We start from the raw sequence: 16,345 nt of genomic DNA on the forward strand, positions 1-16,345 counted from the left end.
GAAATGGGTAGAAACCTTCCAAAAGGACACCATAAAGTGTAACAATCAAGAAATTAATTGATAATTGATGAATCCATACATGTGCAGCAAATGGTTTGCTTTGAAATTTCTTTGACTCAAATGATTTGAGTGTTTCCTGTTTCAGAAAAATCATATTTCATTTTGTATTATGATTACAAAGTGGAAAGACATTCTGCAGTTTTAATCAATATTGTTTTAATTAATTTTCACCAGCCTTGTTCTAGTTTTATACAACACCATGTTCCATCAGGAAGAAGAGATTAAAGAAATGGATCCTGCTAACTGTGAGACTTGTGAGATTGTTTTGGCCATATCTCTAGGTAGACCACCATTTGTCCCATCAAGGGTTCTTTGCTCAGTATTTACATGTTGCTCCTAATTTTTACATTTTTCATCTGCTAACACCTTCCCTTTTAGCGTTTTTTCCAGGTGTTGACTCCCATAACTATTTGTGTTCTCTCCAGGTTACTGGATGGTTTACATTAATTTATAAGGGGAAAGCCTACAGGAAGAGTAGCCAGAAGAAAAAGGTGAACTCACTCATTTCCTGCCCTACACGGAAGAACTCAACAGTAGCAAATAAAGTCATTCATTCTCTTAAAGCCATTTCTGAGCCCTTGCCCACCAAAGAAAAAAGTCCCACCACGGCAGGGATTGACACCTCCATAACTCCACAACTGACCATCACTGCTGTGCCTACATCATGGGACCATTCTGGCTACTCTTTCTGAAGGTTTTACAGAACAGAGGGTGGAATGGGCAGCACTTCTTTTATCAGTTGTAACCACCAGCTGCAGACAAGGCCTATAAATATGCCTAAGGAAAAGAGTAAGGATGAATACTTCTGTCCTGGTTATTTTCTTGTCTTCCAGTGTTTTACCATTGTGAGACTTTCAGAAGACTGAAAAAGGAGCTATTGGGATTCAGTCTGCCACTCCCTAGATAGGTGGTGGCGCATGCATTGATATTTCTAAAAATATTTCATCAGGGTATTTGTTTTAAAAATAAGTTTTTTTCATGAAAACAGGACTTGGTTGTTAATTCTCTGTATCCTTTCTGTTCTTATGAGGCAGCATGCTTTAACAATAAAGCATAATTGACTTTTAGAAATCTTAATTTTCCTTTTATTAGTAAGCATCTTTAGGGTCACTTTGTTACCTTTTTTATTAAATAGGATGACAATTGTTTATTTTCTCACAAATAACGGTAAAATGTTGAATAGAGGCTTGACTTAAAGATGAAATTTATATTTTTAAAAATGTTTTAAGTTTACTGTTCCTGAAACAGTACTGTTAGCCTCTTACTACTGTATTTGACTTATTAAAAAAATTGAAACATTGAAATGATTATGCAGTTATTCAAGACATCTAGTGGAAGGATAAACAGTTTAGATTTAGCTAAATTAAAATCATTCTCATTGTTAGTATGACTTACTATCCCACCATTATAAACCAAATCCAGATGATTCTTATCTCTTTTCTACCACAATTTTTTTTTTTTTTTCCCTAATAGAATACATACCACAGAATTATCTGGGAATGTTTGAGTTATCATAAATGTAAAGCTATTTTTATAGAAGGGATACTTTAGTCTAAATGTATATTTGGATAGAAGACAAAAATCTTTACATGATCTGTGGGGGGTTTTTTTAGAGATAATGCTGATACTTTTCTCCTCTATGCTGAATAACACACTTTAGCCAGGACAATTTTACGCAATGTTCAATAATATGAAGAGAAAGCCACAGATTATACTTCCATATGTAATATAATTTCTCATTGGAATCAACATTAATACAAATCTCAGATTTTTACATTATGGACTGCAGAGTAGCTGTTTTAAAACCTTGGAATTCAGTTTGAAAACACTTAGCGAATGCATAATTTAATGCATTTGGGCCAAAACACAATGAAGTTACAAAGTAAGAACCACATTTTGAGGCTCACTGAAATCAATGGAAAGCAAGTACAAATTTGAGTTGGCCTTGGATCAGGCCATGCATGAAAATATGTATGAACTGAATATGAAAGTTTGTATATATATTTGAATTTAGTGTTTCTTTAGGCCTTCTATGTGTAGTTTTTTGTACATTTTTTCTTTTCAGTTTTATAAAGAATTATCTCATAAATTTCATGAAAACTTTTCACAGATTATTTAAGCAAGTATTTCCTTTTAATAAACAAAATTAAAAAGAGCACAGAGAAAAAAAAAACCAAAACTTTTCTCATTGACAGGAGGTGTGGGTTTTTTATGTTTTAAATAATATTTAATATACCATTTATTGGTATATCTCTGTTTCTGTCAAATTACAGGATGGACCACCAGTGTGTTTGTTTGTCAGGGTTTTTGCCAACCAATGCAATGGGAAATATCTGAAATCAAAATCTGAATTTAAGTTTGCAATTCTGTCATAGATTCTTAGAGATGCCACCCTAGGTGATGACATCCACTGTTGTGGTGCCTTAAGCGTGGTCTCCACGCATGCCGGGGCTAGCTCAGACACTGTGGCGTGAAAAGGTATGGACGGACAGCTGGCCACGCCAGCTAATCTGATCCTGTTGTAACAACTTAAAACTTTATTATTAGTGAAGCTTTTTTCCAGATAATTTAGACTCTAACGGTTAGTACTATCAAGACTGGACCAATACCTGTTCAGCTAGACAAATGTAACCTGTTGCGTAAATTGTTTCTTAGAAGACCATATCTGCACTGGGCGGCTTTTTGGGAACAGCTTTAAGGTTATGCCATGTTGTAGTGCACTAAACCTTGATAGTGCCACTTACCTTTCCTATTTAATAGTATTTAATTAAATTCCGACTTATTGTTTTCTCCTATTTAAACACTGCATCCAGAAAGATCTAACATGTAGATCACTTCAAAAGCAGTTTGGCAAATCAAAAAAGTCAAAGCAAAACAAGTACGAAACTGAGGCAACCTTATGTCTAGTTCAAATAATTAAAGTCATTGCAGCATTTTTAGTGATTGAGTCTTGAATGGAAGAATTTCCCCACATTATCTCAAAAAACATTCTATCCAATAAAACAGAGAAGTTAATTCTATCGGTCTATCCTTAACCAGCTATTTGAGAAGAGATGACCTATCAAAAAGAGACTGTAAGAAGATTTAATCCAGCTAAGTATGACTTCACATTTACCTGCTATGCAGTCTTTTGCCAATTGTATCCAGTTAGTAAATACTGAATTCAGCTATATGAAAAACCTATGCTGAGTTTAATTTTTTTTCTTGGATCTGACTCTAGTTTTGCCTGCTTAATGTAAAAGCACAGTTCCATTTGTCAAAAACAGATGTGAAAGTAATTTTAGAGTGACAGCAAAAGGAGGGGAATTAATGACTGTATCATTATAGAGAACGTATGTGAAACAGTCACAAAGCCATTTGACATTCATAATTTTGTGACTTACATGAGACTAGTTCTTCAAGAAGTTTCTATAATAATTTTTGTGTGTAGTACTTTTTGTAGTAGTTTCTTTTTTTTTATCATTACATTAAAACTTTGCATTTTCTTGGTGGAAGATCTACAGTCATTTCTAAGTCTGATATTTAATTATGATCACTCAAGGGACATTTGCTAGAGCTGATAATAGATCAACTATTGAAATTGCAGCCAGATTATTTCATTGAGGATTACTGGTAAAACATGAAACTCACCCTGATCTTTTTTATCAAATATAAGCCTATTTTCATAGGTTTTTTTTGTGGTGGTTTTTTTTTTTTTTTTGTTTTTTTTTTTTTTTTTTTTTTGTTTTTTTTTTTTTTTTTTTTTTTTTTTTTTGTTTTTGTGTTTTTGTTTTTTTTTTTTTTTAGAAGGCAGAACTCATTATAATTATGTGGCAAAATAAAATAATAAAAAAAATACAATTATATGAGTCTGTCACTGAAGCTCAATTTTTCACAGTCAAAGAATTTACTTCATTTGCTTCTTCCTTTATTGACCACTTTCCACTTACTTAATTTTTAACTTAGGAAGAAAATGAAATAAGACATTCTAGAAATGAGCAAGAATATAGTTTTCCAGGTGCTGGAATTGGATTTTATTTTCTTCTGTGCAGGTGAATGTATTCTAGATAAATACTTCCCTGTAAACCTGTAGATCCAATTCATCAAAAGGAATTGAAATGTGATGAAACTTGTGATGAGACCAGAAGTAGAAGAGAATTTAAGATGGAAATAAAGATGCTGGGTGGCCAAAGTTTCCTGGTAATTCTTAGTCCATCTTAGTCCTCCTGAAGTCTTTTAAGCCTGCTCATGTCAGTAAAACCTTCCAATTCTAAATTAATAGCCAAATTAATCTAGTAGATGTCTAGTAGACGTATTTTTTTACACCTAGGAATTTCTTATTGAGAAAACAGTGGAATTATGAAGAAAATACGATGACTGCCTTATATTCTACTAGCAGCTGTGAGGAAAAGAGTATTTATAGTCTTATACAAATGATAAAAACTTTGCACTGGATTTCCAGAGAGAAAATAGTTGTCCTAATGATACTCTTGTGACTGACACTGTATGACTTGTGAAGAGAGAATCATAACTGAAGTAATGCTGTTAGCACTAATACAGTACTAACACCTTGTGAACATTCTGTTTTCTGTGAAAAGGAACAGAAAAGGAAATAAACCCAAATAATTTCTTATGTCAGAAGAAATATATATTATAAAATCAAATGCCACCTTAAAAAATAACAGTTACACTTGATCATCACAAGCATGAGTCTGTCATTGACATGATGGCAAATGGCAAGCTTATAATACTAATCTATTATTGGATTTTTTTTTTCTTTACTTAAAACACTGAAGTACAAAATTACCTTATTCATAAATCTGAGATCCAGGAATTAAAGTGGCTGTAGTACAAGTCTTCTGGAAGACAGGTATTCATGTATTATGTTGTGGTGGTGTGAGAATTGTTTTATTAAGTTATTAAGTTATTTTTGTAAGATTTTTAAGTTATTTTTATAATGGTTTAGTTCACTGTACACCCCTGTGTTCTGCATTGGTTTTCCCTTCTGCATCTGTTGTTTTGTCTATTGTAAAACCCGACGTTTTCTGTCATTCATCCCTTCCCTGCACCTGTCGCTATCAATCCCCGCCCCCCCCTCCTCGTGGTCGCCTGCCTGCCACTCAGAGACCCTTCCCTGGCTTCTAGAATCCTCCGGGAAGGGTGCCGAGTGATAGGCTGGGGCCCGGGAGACCCCCTCCCCTCATTTTGTGATTGGTCCCCAGTTCCATGGTTCACACCCCCGGTTAACCCCCCCGATCCCTGTGACTGGCTGACCGGTTGTCACCACCCCTGTTTCCACCCCACTTTAAAAGCTCATGCACGCCTGCCCCCGGAGTCTCTTCTGGGCTGTGGGTCAGAGAGTGCTGAGCCCCGTGCTGCCTCTCCCCCTGAATAAAATCCTGTTTAACTGAGCCCAGAGGAGTCCGCCTTTTGATTAGCTGCCGTGGGTTGCATACGCCATCTGCTGGCCGTTGCTGAGAGGGGAACCAAGACCCACAGGGAGGAGGTGGCTCGACCGGCTCGCCACCCCGACCTCATACGTTGCCGCGGTGCAGGAGACTGAGCTAGCCCGTGGCCGCGCTCATCAGCGCGAGGAACAGCACCGCGACAGCGGTTGGCGCCCAACGTGGGGCCCCCACCCTCAGGACACGAGGCGGACCCCGCGGCACGGACTGAGGCTGCAAGAGCCTGAAGAAAAGTCCTTGGACGCCCCGCTACCCTTGGTCGAGTGGCTTCGTAAGATCACGCTCCCAAGGGACGAAGAGGACAGCCTGAAGCGCCCAGCAGGTCCTCTTCAGGCAGCTAATCTCGAGACCCCAGGCTTTATCGCATCCCAGGAGGGGGTAAGCCTTCTTCGTGAGGGGGCTTACTTTCGGAGGGTGCTCCCGGTGTGGAGACCCTAATTTCGGGAGGGATCCTCCAGGAGTGGGGGGGATCCCAGGCTGCGCAGCTCGGGGGGGTGGTGGTTAGCCTCATCCCCCTGCGGATTACTCTCCTCGGGGTGCTCTTTTGTTCTTTTTCGTTTTGTAAACTTTAAGTTTCGGGCAGTTGTCTTTTGGGTGGAAGTGTCCACAGGGGTTTTAGACACTGCGATTTTATTTTTCGGTGCGGACCCCCCGGGTTTGGGTTTCAGGTTTTGCCCGGTTTTAGGGGAGTGACCTCCGCGTTCGTTTTCTGTTAAGTTTGCTTTTGTCTGGGTGTCATCGAGTGGGCAGCAGGCAAGGGGGATTTGTTAGGTGTCCCCGAGCCCCTGATTTTGGTTTCGGTTTCGGAGAGATGGGCGCAAAACTCTCCGCTGCCCAAAAAGGTGTGTATTATAGTTTTAAGTCGGTTGTGGAGCTCGCCCAGTTAAAGGTTTCGAGGGGCGAGCTCAAGGGGTTTGTGAGGTGGCTTTTCCTGCACTTTCCTCGTGTGTCCCCGGAGCAGGTGTACAGCCCCAAGTTTTGGAGGGTTGTACAAAACAAAATCCATGATCTGGTGCTCCAAGGGAACAAGCAAGCCACAAAATTCCTTAATCTGGCTGTGCAGCTCTCAGCAGCTGCTTCAACTACCACCAAGGGAGTGCAGAAAAAGCCCAGTTTTAGGCAAACCTCCCCCTGTTCTCCCTGTCCCCGTTCCCCTTCCCCTTGTCCCCAGAAGGGAATTCTGAAGGGAGCAGCAGGACCCCAACCTGCTGGCTCAGGCTCCCCCAGGAATTCTCAACCCCCCCGCCCGGGCAGTCCTAGCCAGACTGCTCGGGGTTTCTTGGGCATCCCTGGCTGGGATGCTCAAGAATTCCACCCTTCCCCATCTTACCCAGTTAATAAACCTCGTGTTAGATTTAGTCTAGCTGAGACTCCCCAACCACAAAATGGCTCCCCTACCCCTTATCCCCAAGATGGAGGAGACCGCATGGCACGGTTCTCCCCATCCCCCTCTTCCTCTTCTCTAAATCATTTTCTTCCCGCCCCAAACTCTTCCAACCCCTTCCTCTCCTCAGCCCCTCCTATCCCCCAAAAGACTCCACCCATGCTTCCTCCCTCTTCCAAGACCACTCCCACAGCTCCTCCCAGCTACTCCTCCCACGGGAACGCCCACATGACATCATCGGGTTCCCAAACCACGCCCCCTGCCGGAAGACCTGCCTCCTGGGCTTCCGGTTCCCACGCTCCCCCTGCTGGTTCCCACGCTCCCCCTTCCGGTTCCCACGGTCTGGGCCCGGAGGGGGCGGGGCCAGGGCCTGAGCCTGCAGGGATGCATGAGCCTTCCCCTGTTCCTTCGGTATCCCCAGTCATTTATAAGGGCTCCCGAGGAGGGCAGCGGGTCCGAGCGATCCATCACCCGTTCCCCCAGTCCACCATCCGGGATCTGTGCAAGGCCCATCGAGATTATGGGCGGGACAGCCCCTATTTCAGGGGTTTGCTCCGTTCAGATCTCGATGCTGCTGTCGTTATTCCTGCGGACCTGAAGCAGCTGTTCTCCTGCCTGCTTGACTCAACAGAGTTCAAACTGTGGGTGGCAGCATGGAGGCAGCAACTCAGGGAGGCCTTGCCCAGTCTCCTCCGAGACCCAGAGACTGCGGTGGACGACAACGGGAACCCCCTCACTTTAGAACACCTTATGGGTGAGGGGAGATGGGCCGACCCATCGGACCAAACCTCAGATATCCCCATCAAAGCCCTCCAGATTGCCAGGGAGCATGCGGTCTCCACGTTTTTTGGAATGGTGCCAGACGGCCCGGTCGTACCCTATTACAAGATCATGCAGGGGGCCAAGGAAAGTTTCACTAAGTTTGTCGAGCGGCTCACCCGAGCAATCGAGGTGCAAGTAATGGAAGTGGCGGTAAGGGATGGGATCTTGAGGGAGATGGTGTTTGCAAATGCAAATAATATGTGCCGGAGTGCAATTTTGAGTCTCCCTCTGGACCCACCTCCGACCCTTCCAGATATGCTCAGGGTGTGTCAGCTAAAGGTCCCCTACATGCAGGGAAACGACCGGGAAGGGAAATCAATAACACCGAGAGTTTCAGCAGTGTCTGGCACCCAGGGACCGACACGCGGACCGTATGTGCCCCAGAAGAACCGGTGTCTAATCTGCCGGGAGCCCGGGCACTGGGCGAACACCTGCCCACTGCGGGATGCCGTTGACGCTTTGAAAAAGAAAAGGGGGGAAGGCGGGGGGAGTGGGAACAGGGGAGGGTCGGGAGATAGCTCCCGACAGTTAAACTAAGGGGGGAGCGCAGGTCCGCCCGGCGCGAAGATAGAAATAGGGTGGACCGAGCAGCGGGGGAGGGGGAAGAAACATTTAGCGCCAATGATACGCTGCCTTTCACTGAGACAGACAATAATACCGGACGCGACACACCGAATTTGACATACAGTACTGACCATGACCTTTCAAAGCCAATTTTAGTAACATCATCAAGGCATGAACCTTATCGGCTGCGGCTCACCGAAGCGCTCTATCTGAGGACGGCGGATTGGACCTTTCTTTCCATAAACACCAAAGAACAAGGAGCCTGGCCAGTCCAAGGAAAGGAGCCTGTCATCATCGGGGACTGTAAGTACACCCCGCAAGAGGTCGAGATTCTTCCAGGGGTTCTCGTCAACAACCCCGGAGATCTCGTCCTCTGGCTGCGCTGCACCCATCCACCCACATTTATTCCTAAGGGACAGGTGATCGCACAAATCATCCCTACCCGGGGACCGAACAACACCCCAGTGGCTTGCCCTGTGCAAGCCATCACTGAAGAAAGGCCCCGGGTAGACTGTGAGTTCAGGGTGGGCGGGGAAACTATTAACATCACTGGTCTTTTAGACACCGGGGCAGATGTGACTGTTGTGCCAGCCCAGGATTGGCCGTCACATTGGGCTCTGCAGGACGTGGCTGGACACGTTCAAGGTGTCGGAGGGTTGCAATTGGCGAGACAATCCAGGAGCATAGTGCAAATTAAGGGGCCAAAAGGACAATTGGCTAACATCCGTCCTTTTGTTTTAGATTATAAGGAGCCTCTGCTTGGCAGAGATCTCATGTCACAATGGGGGGTCAAAACTGACATACCCGACCCCTCAGTGGAAATTTCCGCAGCGTCCATTGACGAGCGTCCCACCAAGAAACTTAATTGGCTGACGAACAAACCAGTTTGGGTGGAGCAATGGCCGCTTTCAAAACCTAAATTAAAAGCGCTCGAGGAGCTCGTGAAGGAGCAATTGGCCAAGGGCCACATTGTAGAAACCGACAGCCCTTGGAATTCCCCAGTTTTTGTGATTCAAAAGCCGGGGAAGGACAAGTGGCGGCTCCTTCAGGACCTCCGCCAAATTAATAATGTTATCGAAGACATGGGGTCTCTCCAACCTGGGATGCCTTCCCCGACTATGCTCCCCCAAAATTGGCAATTGGCTGTAATAGATATAAAAGATTGCTTCTTTCAAATTCCTCTGCACCCTGACGATGCCCCACGTTTTGCTTTCTCGGTTCCCACCATCAACCGGGAAGCCCCGAGGAGACGCTATCACTGGCGAGTTCTCCCGCAAGGGATGAAGAACTCACCTGTTATCTGCCAGTGGTATGTGGCCTCCTTGCTGTCCCCTGTCCGCGCAGCCGCGGGACAGGCCATCATCTACCACTACATGGATGATGTCCTGGTGTGCGCCCCGAATGATGACATGCTTTCCCATGTGCTTGGTCTGACAGTCGATGCACTGGTTGCTGCAGGGTTTGAGCTACAGGAAGAAAAGGTTCAGCGGATGCCGCCCTGGAAGTACCTCGGGCTCGAAATCGGAAGGCGGACCATTGTTCCCCAAAAATTGGCAATTCGAACAAAAGTAAGTTCCCTTGCAGATGTCCACCAGCTGTGTGGGAGTTTGAATTGGGTAAGGCCCTGGCTAGGTCTCACCACCAACGACCTAGCCCCCCTTTTTAATTTATTGAAAGGGGGAGAGGAGCTGAGTTCTCCTAGGGCGCTTACCCCTGAGGCAGAAAAGGCTTTGGAAAAGGTGCAGGACGCTATGTCCAAAAGGCAAGCTCACAGAATTGACCCAGAGCTTCCTTTCAAATTCATAATAATGGGAAAGTTGCCACACCTCCATGGGATGATCTTTCAATGGAAGAGCATCCCGAAGAAGGACCGTGAAGGGAATGATCCACTCTTGATCATAGAGTGGGTCTTCCTGAGTCATCATCGGTCCAAGAGGATGACCCGGCCACAGGAGTTGGTTGCAGAGCTGATCCGGAAAGCGAGATTCCGGATCAGAGAATTGGCCGGCTGTGACTTCGAATGTATTCACATCCCAATTGGCTTGAGATCGGGCCAAATTTCAAAAGCTATGTTGGAGCATTTGCTTCAGGAGAATGAAGCACTCCAATTCGCTCTGGACTCCTTCACTGGGCAAATTTCTATTCATCGGCCTGCCCACAAAATTTTTAATTCGGAAACTAAATTTATATTATCACTCAAAGAGGTTCGCAGTAGGAGGCCCCTCAAGGCTCTAACCGTTTTTACAGATGCGTCCGGAAGGTCCCACAGGTCAGTTCTGACTTGGAAGGACCCTCAAACTCAGCAGTGGGAGGCTGATATTGCCGAGGTGGAAGGATCACCTCAAGTCGCTGAGTTGGCCGCTGTCGTTAGGGCATTTGAGCGGTTTCCCGAACCCTTTAATCTGGTCACAGACTCCGCCTATGTGGCGGGGGTGGTATCCAGAGCAGATCAGGCGATTTTACAGGAGGTGTCCAACATAGCACTTTATGACTTGCTCTCAAAATTAGTTAGATTGGTCTCCCACCGAGAGCAACCCTATTTTGTGATGCATACGAGGTCACACACAGATTTGCCAGGGTTCATCGCAGAGGGGAACAGGAAGGCTGATGCCCTTGCTGCCCCCGCTGAGATGGCCCCCCTGCCAAACATCTTTATGCAGGCGAAACTCAGCCACCAGCTCTTCCACCAAAACGCGCCTGGCCTTGTTCGCCGTTTCCACCTTACGCGGGAACAGGCCAGAGCGATCGTGGCCGCGTGTCCATCCTGCTCCCAGCAGGCTGTTCCAACTTTACATGCAGGGGTTAATCCCCGAGGGCTGCGGAGCTGTGAGGTGTGGCAAACGGATGTCACACACTTCCCACAATTTGGACGACAAAAGTATGTTCATGTATCCGTAGATACCTTTTCTGGAGCCGTGTTCGCCTCTGCCCACACAGGGGAGAAGGCCGGGGATGCCATAAAACACCTCATCCACGCCTTCTCCTTCATGGGCATTCCGAGAGAACTGAAAACCGATAACGGCCCGGCGTATAAATCCAGGGAGCTTCGTAGCTTCCTGCAGCAATGGGGGGTGGAGCACAAGACCGGCATCCCCCACTCCCCCACAGGCCAAGCCATGGTTGAGAGGACCCATGGGACCATCAAGCGTGTACTACATCAGCAGCAGAGGGTCCTCAAGACAGAGTCACCATCGGTCAGGCTGGCCAGAGCTTTGTTTACCATTAATTTCCTGAATTGTTCTTACGAAGGTCTCAATCCGCCCATCGTCCGGCACTTCGGTGCCAGCTCGCTGTTTGGGGTCAAAGAACGACCGCAGGTCATGGTCAGAGATCCTGGGTCTGGAGGGGCAGAAGGGCCACACGATCTGGTCACGTGGGGACGTGGGTACGCCTGCGTGTCCACCCCCACGGGACCAAAATGGATTCCAGCTAAGTGGGTGAGGCCCTATGTTCCCAAAAGCCCAGGGTCTGGCAAAATCAACAGTCTGCAAGTCACCGTAGCAGCGTGGAGGCGAAAAAGGAAAACATCGAACGAGGAGAGCTGAACATCAGCTCCGGGCGGAGCCATCCCTTTCCCTGCTGTGTCAAATTTAAGTAACATCTTTGTTTAGTGTCTTTCAGTTTTTCATAACAGCAACCCGAGCCGGATTCCCCGCTCCGAGGAGGTTCCACCTAGCCCTCGGAGCCTTGGCAACGCTCAGCCTGAGTCTCCCAGTCGTCGGATGGCTGGTCCACCAACCGAACAACTACACCACCATCCGACAAGTGACCAACCTCAAAAGGGAGACCAAGGACTAGCTGGGCGGACTGCCTTCTAATTGGGGAATCTCCGGTTGGGCTTCATCTATGATAAAACTGGGTTGCTGTGTTTGTTTGTTTTATTACTTGTTATCCTTGCGTTCGGTGTACAAAAAAGATGTTGTATAATTTGGTTTCTGCCACCTCACACTCCCCCACAGTTAACCATGTCACCATGCCATCAGAAGAGGACCATGAGGAGGAAGGACTGGAGTTGGAAGAGGTGCTGGAGGGGACCCCAGAAGACGGAGAACGAAATCCGGATGAAGAAGAGCATGGACTGGGGTACCCAACGCAGCATCACTGACCTCCCTCCTCCATTCCAGTCCCACTCCTCTTGAAAAAACAAAAAAGGGGGAGATGTGGTGGTGTGAGAATTGTTTTATTAAGTTATTAAGTTATTTTTGTAAGATTTTTAAGTTATTTTTATAATGGTTTAGTTCACTGTACACCCCTGTGTTCTGCATTGGTTTTCCCTTCTGCATCTGTTGTTTTGTCTATTGTAAAACCCGACGTTTTCTGTCATTCATCCCTTCCCTGCACCTGTCGCTATCAATCCCCGCCCCCCCCCTCCTCGTGGTCGCCTGCCTGCCACTCAGAGACCCTTCCCTGGCTTCTAGAATCCTCCGGGAAGGGTGCCGAGTGATAGGCTGGGGCCCGGGAGACCCCCTCCCCTCATTTTGTGATTGGTCCCCAGTTCCATGGTTCACACCCCCGGTTAACCCCCCCGATCCCTGTGACTGGCTGACCGGTTGTCACCACCCCTGTTTCCACCCCACTTTAAAAGCTCATGCACGCCTGCCCCCGGAGTCTCTTCTGGGCTGTGGGTCAGAGAGTGCTGAGCCCCGTGCTGCCTCTCCCCCTGAATAAAATCCTGTTTAACTGAGCCCAGAGGAGTCCGCCTTTTGATTAGCTGCCGTGGGTTGCATACGCCATCTGCTGGCCGTTGCTGAGAGGGGAACCAAGACCCACAGGGAGGAGGTGGCTCGACCGGCTCGCCACCCCGACCTCATACGTTGCCGCGGTGCAGGAGACTGAGCTAGCCCGTGGCCGCGCTCATCAGCGCGAGGAACAGCACCACGACATTATGTTGTCAAATAAATTTAAATAACTTAATGTAAGGAGGAGCAAAATAAGGGAAGAAAGGGGAATGGAATCTAGAAAATTCTGAGCTAGTTTGGTTTCTGTCTTTACATAAATTTCTCCTTCAGATTCTTTAACCATACCACCTTTAAAGAAAATTGGACTTAGGATAGAGATTAAAAAAAATTCTGCTTTCCATTTATCCCCGTAACTGTCAAGTATTGATATAAATATTTTCCACTAGCCATTGGAAGAAAAACTACATGTTCTTTAAGGATGTATCAGAAGGACAGAAACACTGCACTAGTAACTGCTAATATAATTTGTCAGTGTGCCTGGATTTTTTTTTCAAGTGGATTTTTTTCATGATCACCTTTTGAAAATTATTTCCACAGAAAGGAGAAAGTCCAAATCAGGCATCATAAAGACTACATGAGGGAGCAGATACAGCACCCTGGCTGTTTTATTTCCATAATGTGTCAGCAGAATCCTTATAAGACAAGCTACACTACTCATCCAGAGTGAGATTTTGAATCCCTGATATTTTTTCTTCAATTTGCACCATGGAATTGTACCAAAGTGCTCAAACTGAAAAATGTGATTCACGACTATATCAAAATGTAGTCCATGAAACCAGAGATGAGATCGTTTTAAGAAGAAAATCAGTGAACTATGTGTAGTGTGGACATCAGCGCCTCAACACCGGCTGTTCCATTCTACAGATCCACTCCTACTGGTCCTCACTTCATGCTGGTGTAGACATCACCTTGTTACAAAAGAAATCAGGGGATTTCAGCTTAGACTGAAGTCTCAAGAGTATTTTTATAGGACATGTAGGTAGGTAGATGCACCCTCGATACAACTTAACCCTAGGAATTGTTTTTCCTTCCTCAATATTAAATCTAAATAACCTATTCAAACTTTGAGTTTCCTTTATTTCCTTTCTCTTTCTGACAGATAATTTCCTATCTTGTTCTTAATGGCAAGACTGTATTTCTCTTGCTTTCTTTTTTAATGAAAGTGTGCACCACAACATTAGAAATACAAGTTAGCATTTCAGTCCAAAACCTGATATAGAGGCCTGAAATAAAAAAGCAAGCTCCCAAAAGGTAATATAATTTGTAACTACCTTCCACAATTAAGGCTTCTGAGAAGTATTCACAAGGCGGTCAACTTGGCTAAAGTTCCCTTTGCAGTATATGGACTGTGCTATATTGTATCAATTTTTGTGTTTGATGTCACAAATTTATCCAAATCAAACCAATTTTTTCTCAGATCTTTAAAGAGAGAGCTACAGTATGAACCTGAGCACATTTATATATATATATATATATATATATATATATATATATATATATATATATATATAATATTTGCATTAGACTTAAAGCATCTTTTTTACTTCTCACCTTGATGTATCCACACTGTCCTATATCTATTTTATTTATCTAATTTTAATATAGACTTCTGTGTTAGGTAAGACAAAAGAGTGTTCACAATTCCGCACCCCCCCCCAACACTGTGTTGATTCCAAATAGCTGTGATTCAGTGTTGGTTGGTTTACATCAAGACAGACCCTTAAAGCTCATTCTTTGTTGTGAAGAAAACCCATCATGGGGTTAAAAAAAAGGAGCATAACAAATGAATAGCTTTCAGTTTGCAAAGTTTAAAATGTTTTGCTTTCAAGTTCATGTGAGGTGTAAATACGTGATTCACTGAAGATCAAAGGGACCAGTCATGTACAATTCTGGATGTTCAGGGCAAAAATATTTGTATGAGTTTATAAACAATGGCCTAAAGCACCAAAAATTTAGGCAGTGTCTCATTTTCCATAAAGCAATGGTTTCTTCAGAGAATGAGCTAATTTAATACAGTTTTTTGTTCATTTCTGAGAAGTTTGTAATGGGGTAAGGATCATATTTTATTACTGTGAAGACATGCATTTCCTTAAGAAATATAGGTCAAATTTGAGATATTAACTGTCACTCTTAAATAATAGGACAAAAATGCAATAATCAAAAGAGCAAGAGTGAAAAGAAAAAAATAGAATGGAGTGTTCTCAAAATTTACCTTTTTTGCCTTCATCCTAAGTTTCTGGTTACTCAACCCTATATAAATTTACAACAAAATCACTTATATTTGCCATATTTTATGCTACAGTGTCTTACTGAAAGTTTCTAATGTACATCCTCTTCACATAACTTCACCTTTTTGGTAAAATGACAATAGTAGAAGGTGTGTGTTATACAGAGGAAGAGTTCTAAATACATCAGTATAGATCTGATATAACTCACTCTTTTGTTTGACTCTATGCATATACAGACATACATGCTCCAAATATATATTTTTAATCTGAACCCAGTGGAGGATGCTCTGAACAGACTATGGTCAGTCTCTCATTGGCAGTCATTCAGAACGCAGACATTCTTTATTTTTCCTGATGCAACACTTATTTCAGGAAACTCAGAAAGGGGGAAAAAAGGAAATAGCATTCCTTCAGTGAAGAAAATAATCTGGAAAGAAGCTATATGAGCATATGGTAGATTGTTTCATTTTTTGTCTGCAAATTATGAAATGTTTCATTTAATGTATCATATTTTTCCTTACCTGTAACTAATAATAGTCTGTTAATTATATGGAAAGCAAAAGAAAACAACAAAACAAAACAAGACTGGTAAGCCCCAAAACATGGCTAGGGAGAAAAGGTATTTTCAGAGTGTTTATATCTTTAAATAAGTAATTTATTTCATGTTGATACTGTTGTCCTTGTGTTGTGAAAACTGTATAAGGGGTACTGTACTGGAAAAAAAAGTGTCTACGCTCATTATAAAGTGGGATAATCAAGCTAAAATAAATTTGAAAAAAAAAGAGTAGACCAATAATTTCCCAAGTGTTCCTCCACTGCAAAATATCCCTTAAAACCATGTTTTCCCATTTTCAAATTCTTCCTGGCACATGTTAAATCACTTGCTGTGTGGTTGTTTTGGACAAAATGTTTTTGCTGCAAGGAATGACTTGAAAGAAGTGGTTTTTCTCTAGAGTATTTGAAGAAATAAGGATAAGAAGCTTGAGTTTTGCCAAACAGGGACTTCAAAGTTTGGCCTACAGATGGTTATGCATGCGTGCAATACTTACACTTCATATGTTACAACTTCATTTCACTTCCTCCTCCATCTTTCCAAGTGTTTTT

At 44.0% G+C, this 16,345-nt stretch overlaps 1 protein-coding gene across 1 annotated transcript in view; it reads left to right on the forward strand.

Annotated features, from left to right (window-relative positions):
• LOC131378489 (uncharacterized) overlaps positions 1 to 12,439 on the forward strand; it is a 114,992-nt gene extending 102,553 nt beyond the window's left edge. Inside the window, exons 2-4 of the mRNA XM_058419299.1 lie at positions 5,693 to 5,882; positions 8,421 to 9,842; positions 11,383 to 12,439. Coding sequence (XP_058275282.1) covers positions 5,693 to 5,882; positions 8,421 to 9,842; positions 11,383 to 11,508 — 1,738 coding nt within the window. The 3' untranslated portion in view covers positions 11,509 to 12,439. The remainder of the gene's footprint in view (positions 1 to 5,692; positions 5,883 to 8,420; positions 9,843 to 11,382) is intronic.
• The last annotated feature ends 3,906 nt before the right edge of the window (positions 12,440 to 16,345 follow it).

This window comes from Hirundo rustica, chromosome 2 (genome assembly GCF_015227805.2).
Source record: "Hirundo rustica isolate bHirRus1 chromosome 2, bHirRus1.pri.v3, whole genome shotgun sequence".
NCBI lineage: Eukaryota > Metazoa > Chordata > Aves > Passeriformes > Hirundinidae > Hirundo > Hirundo rustica.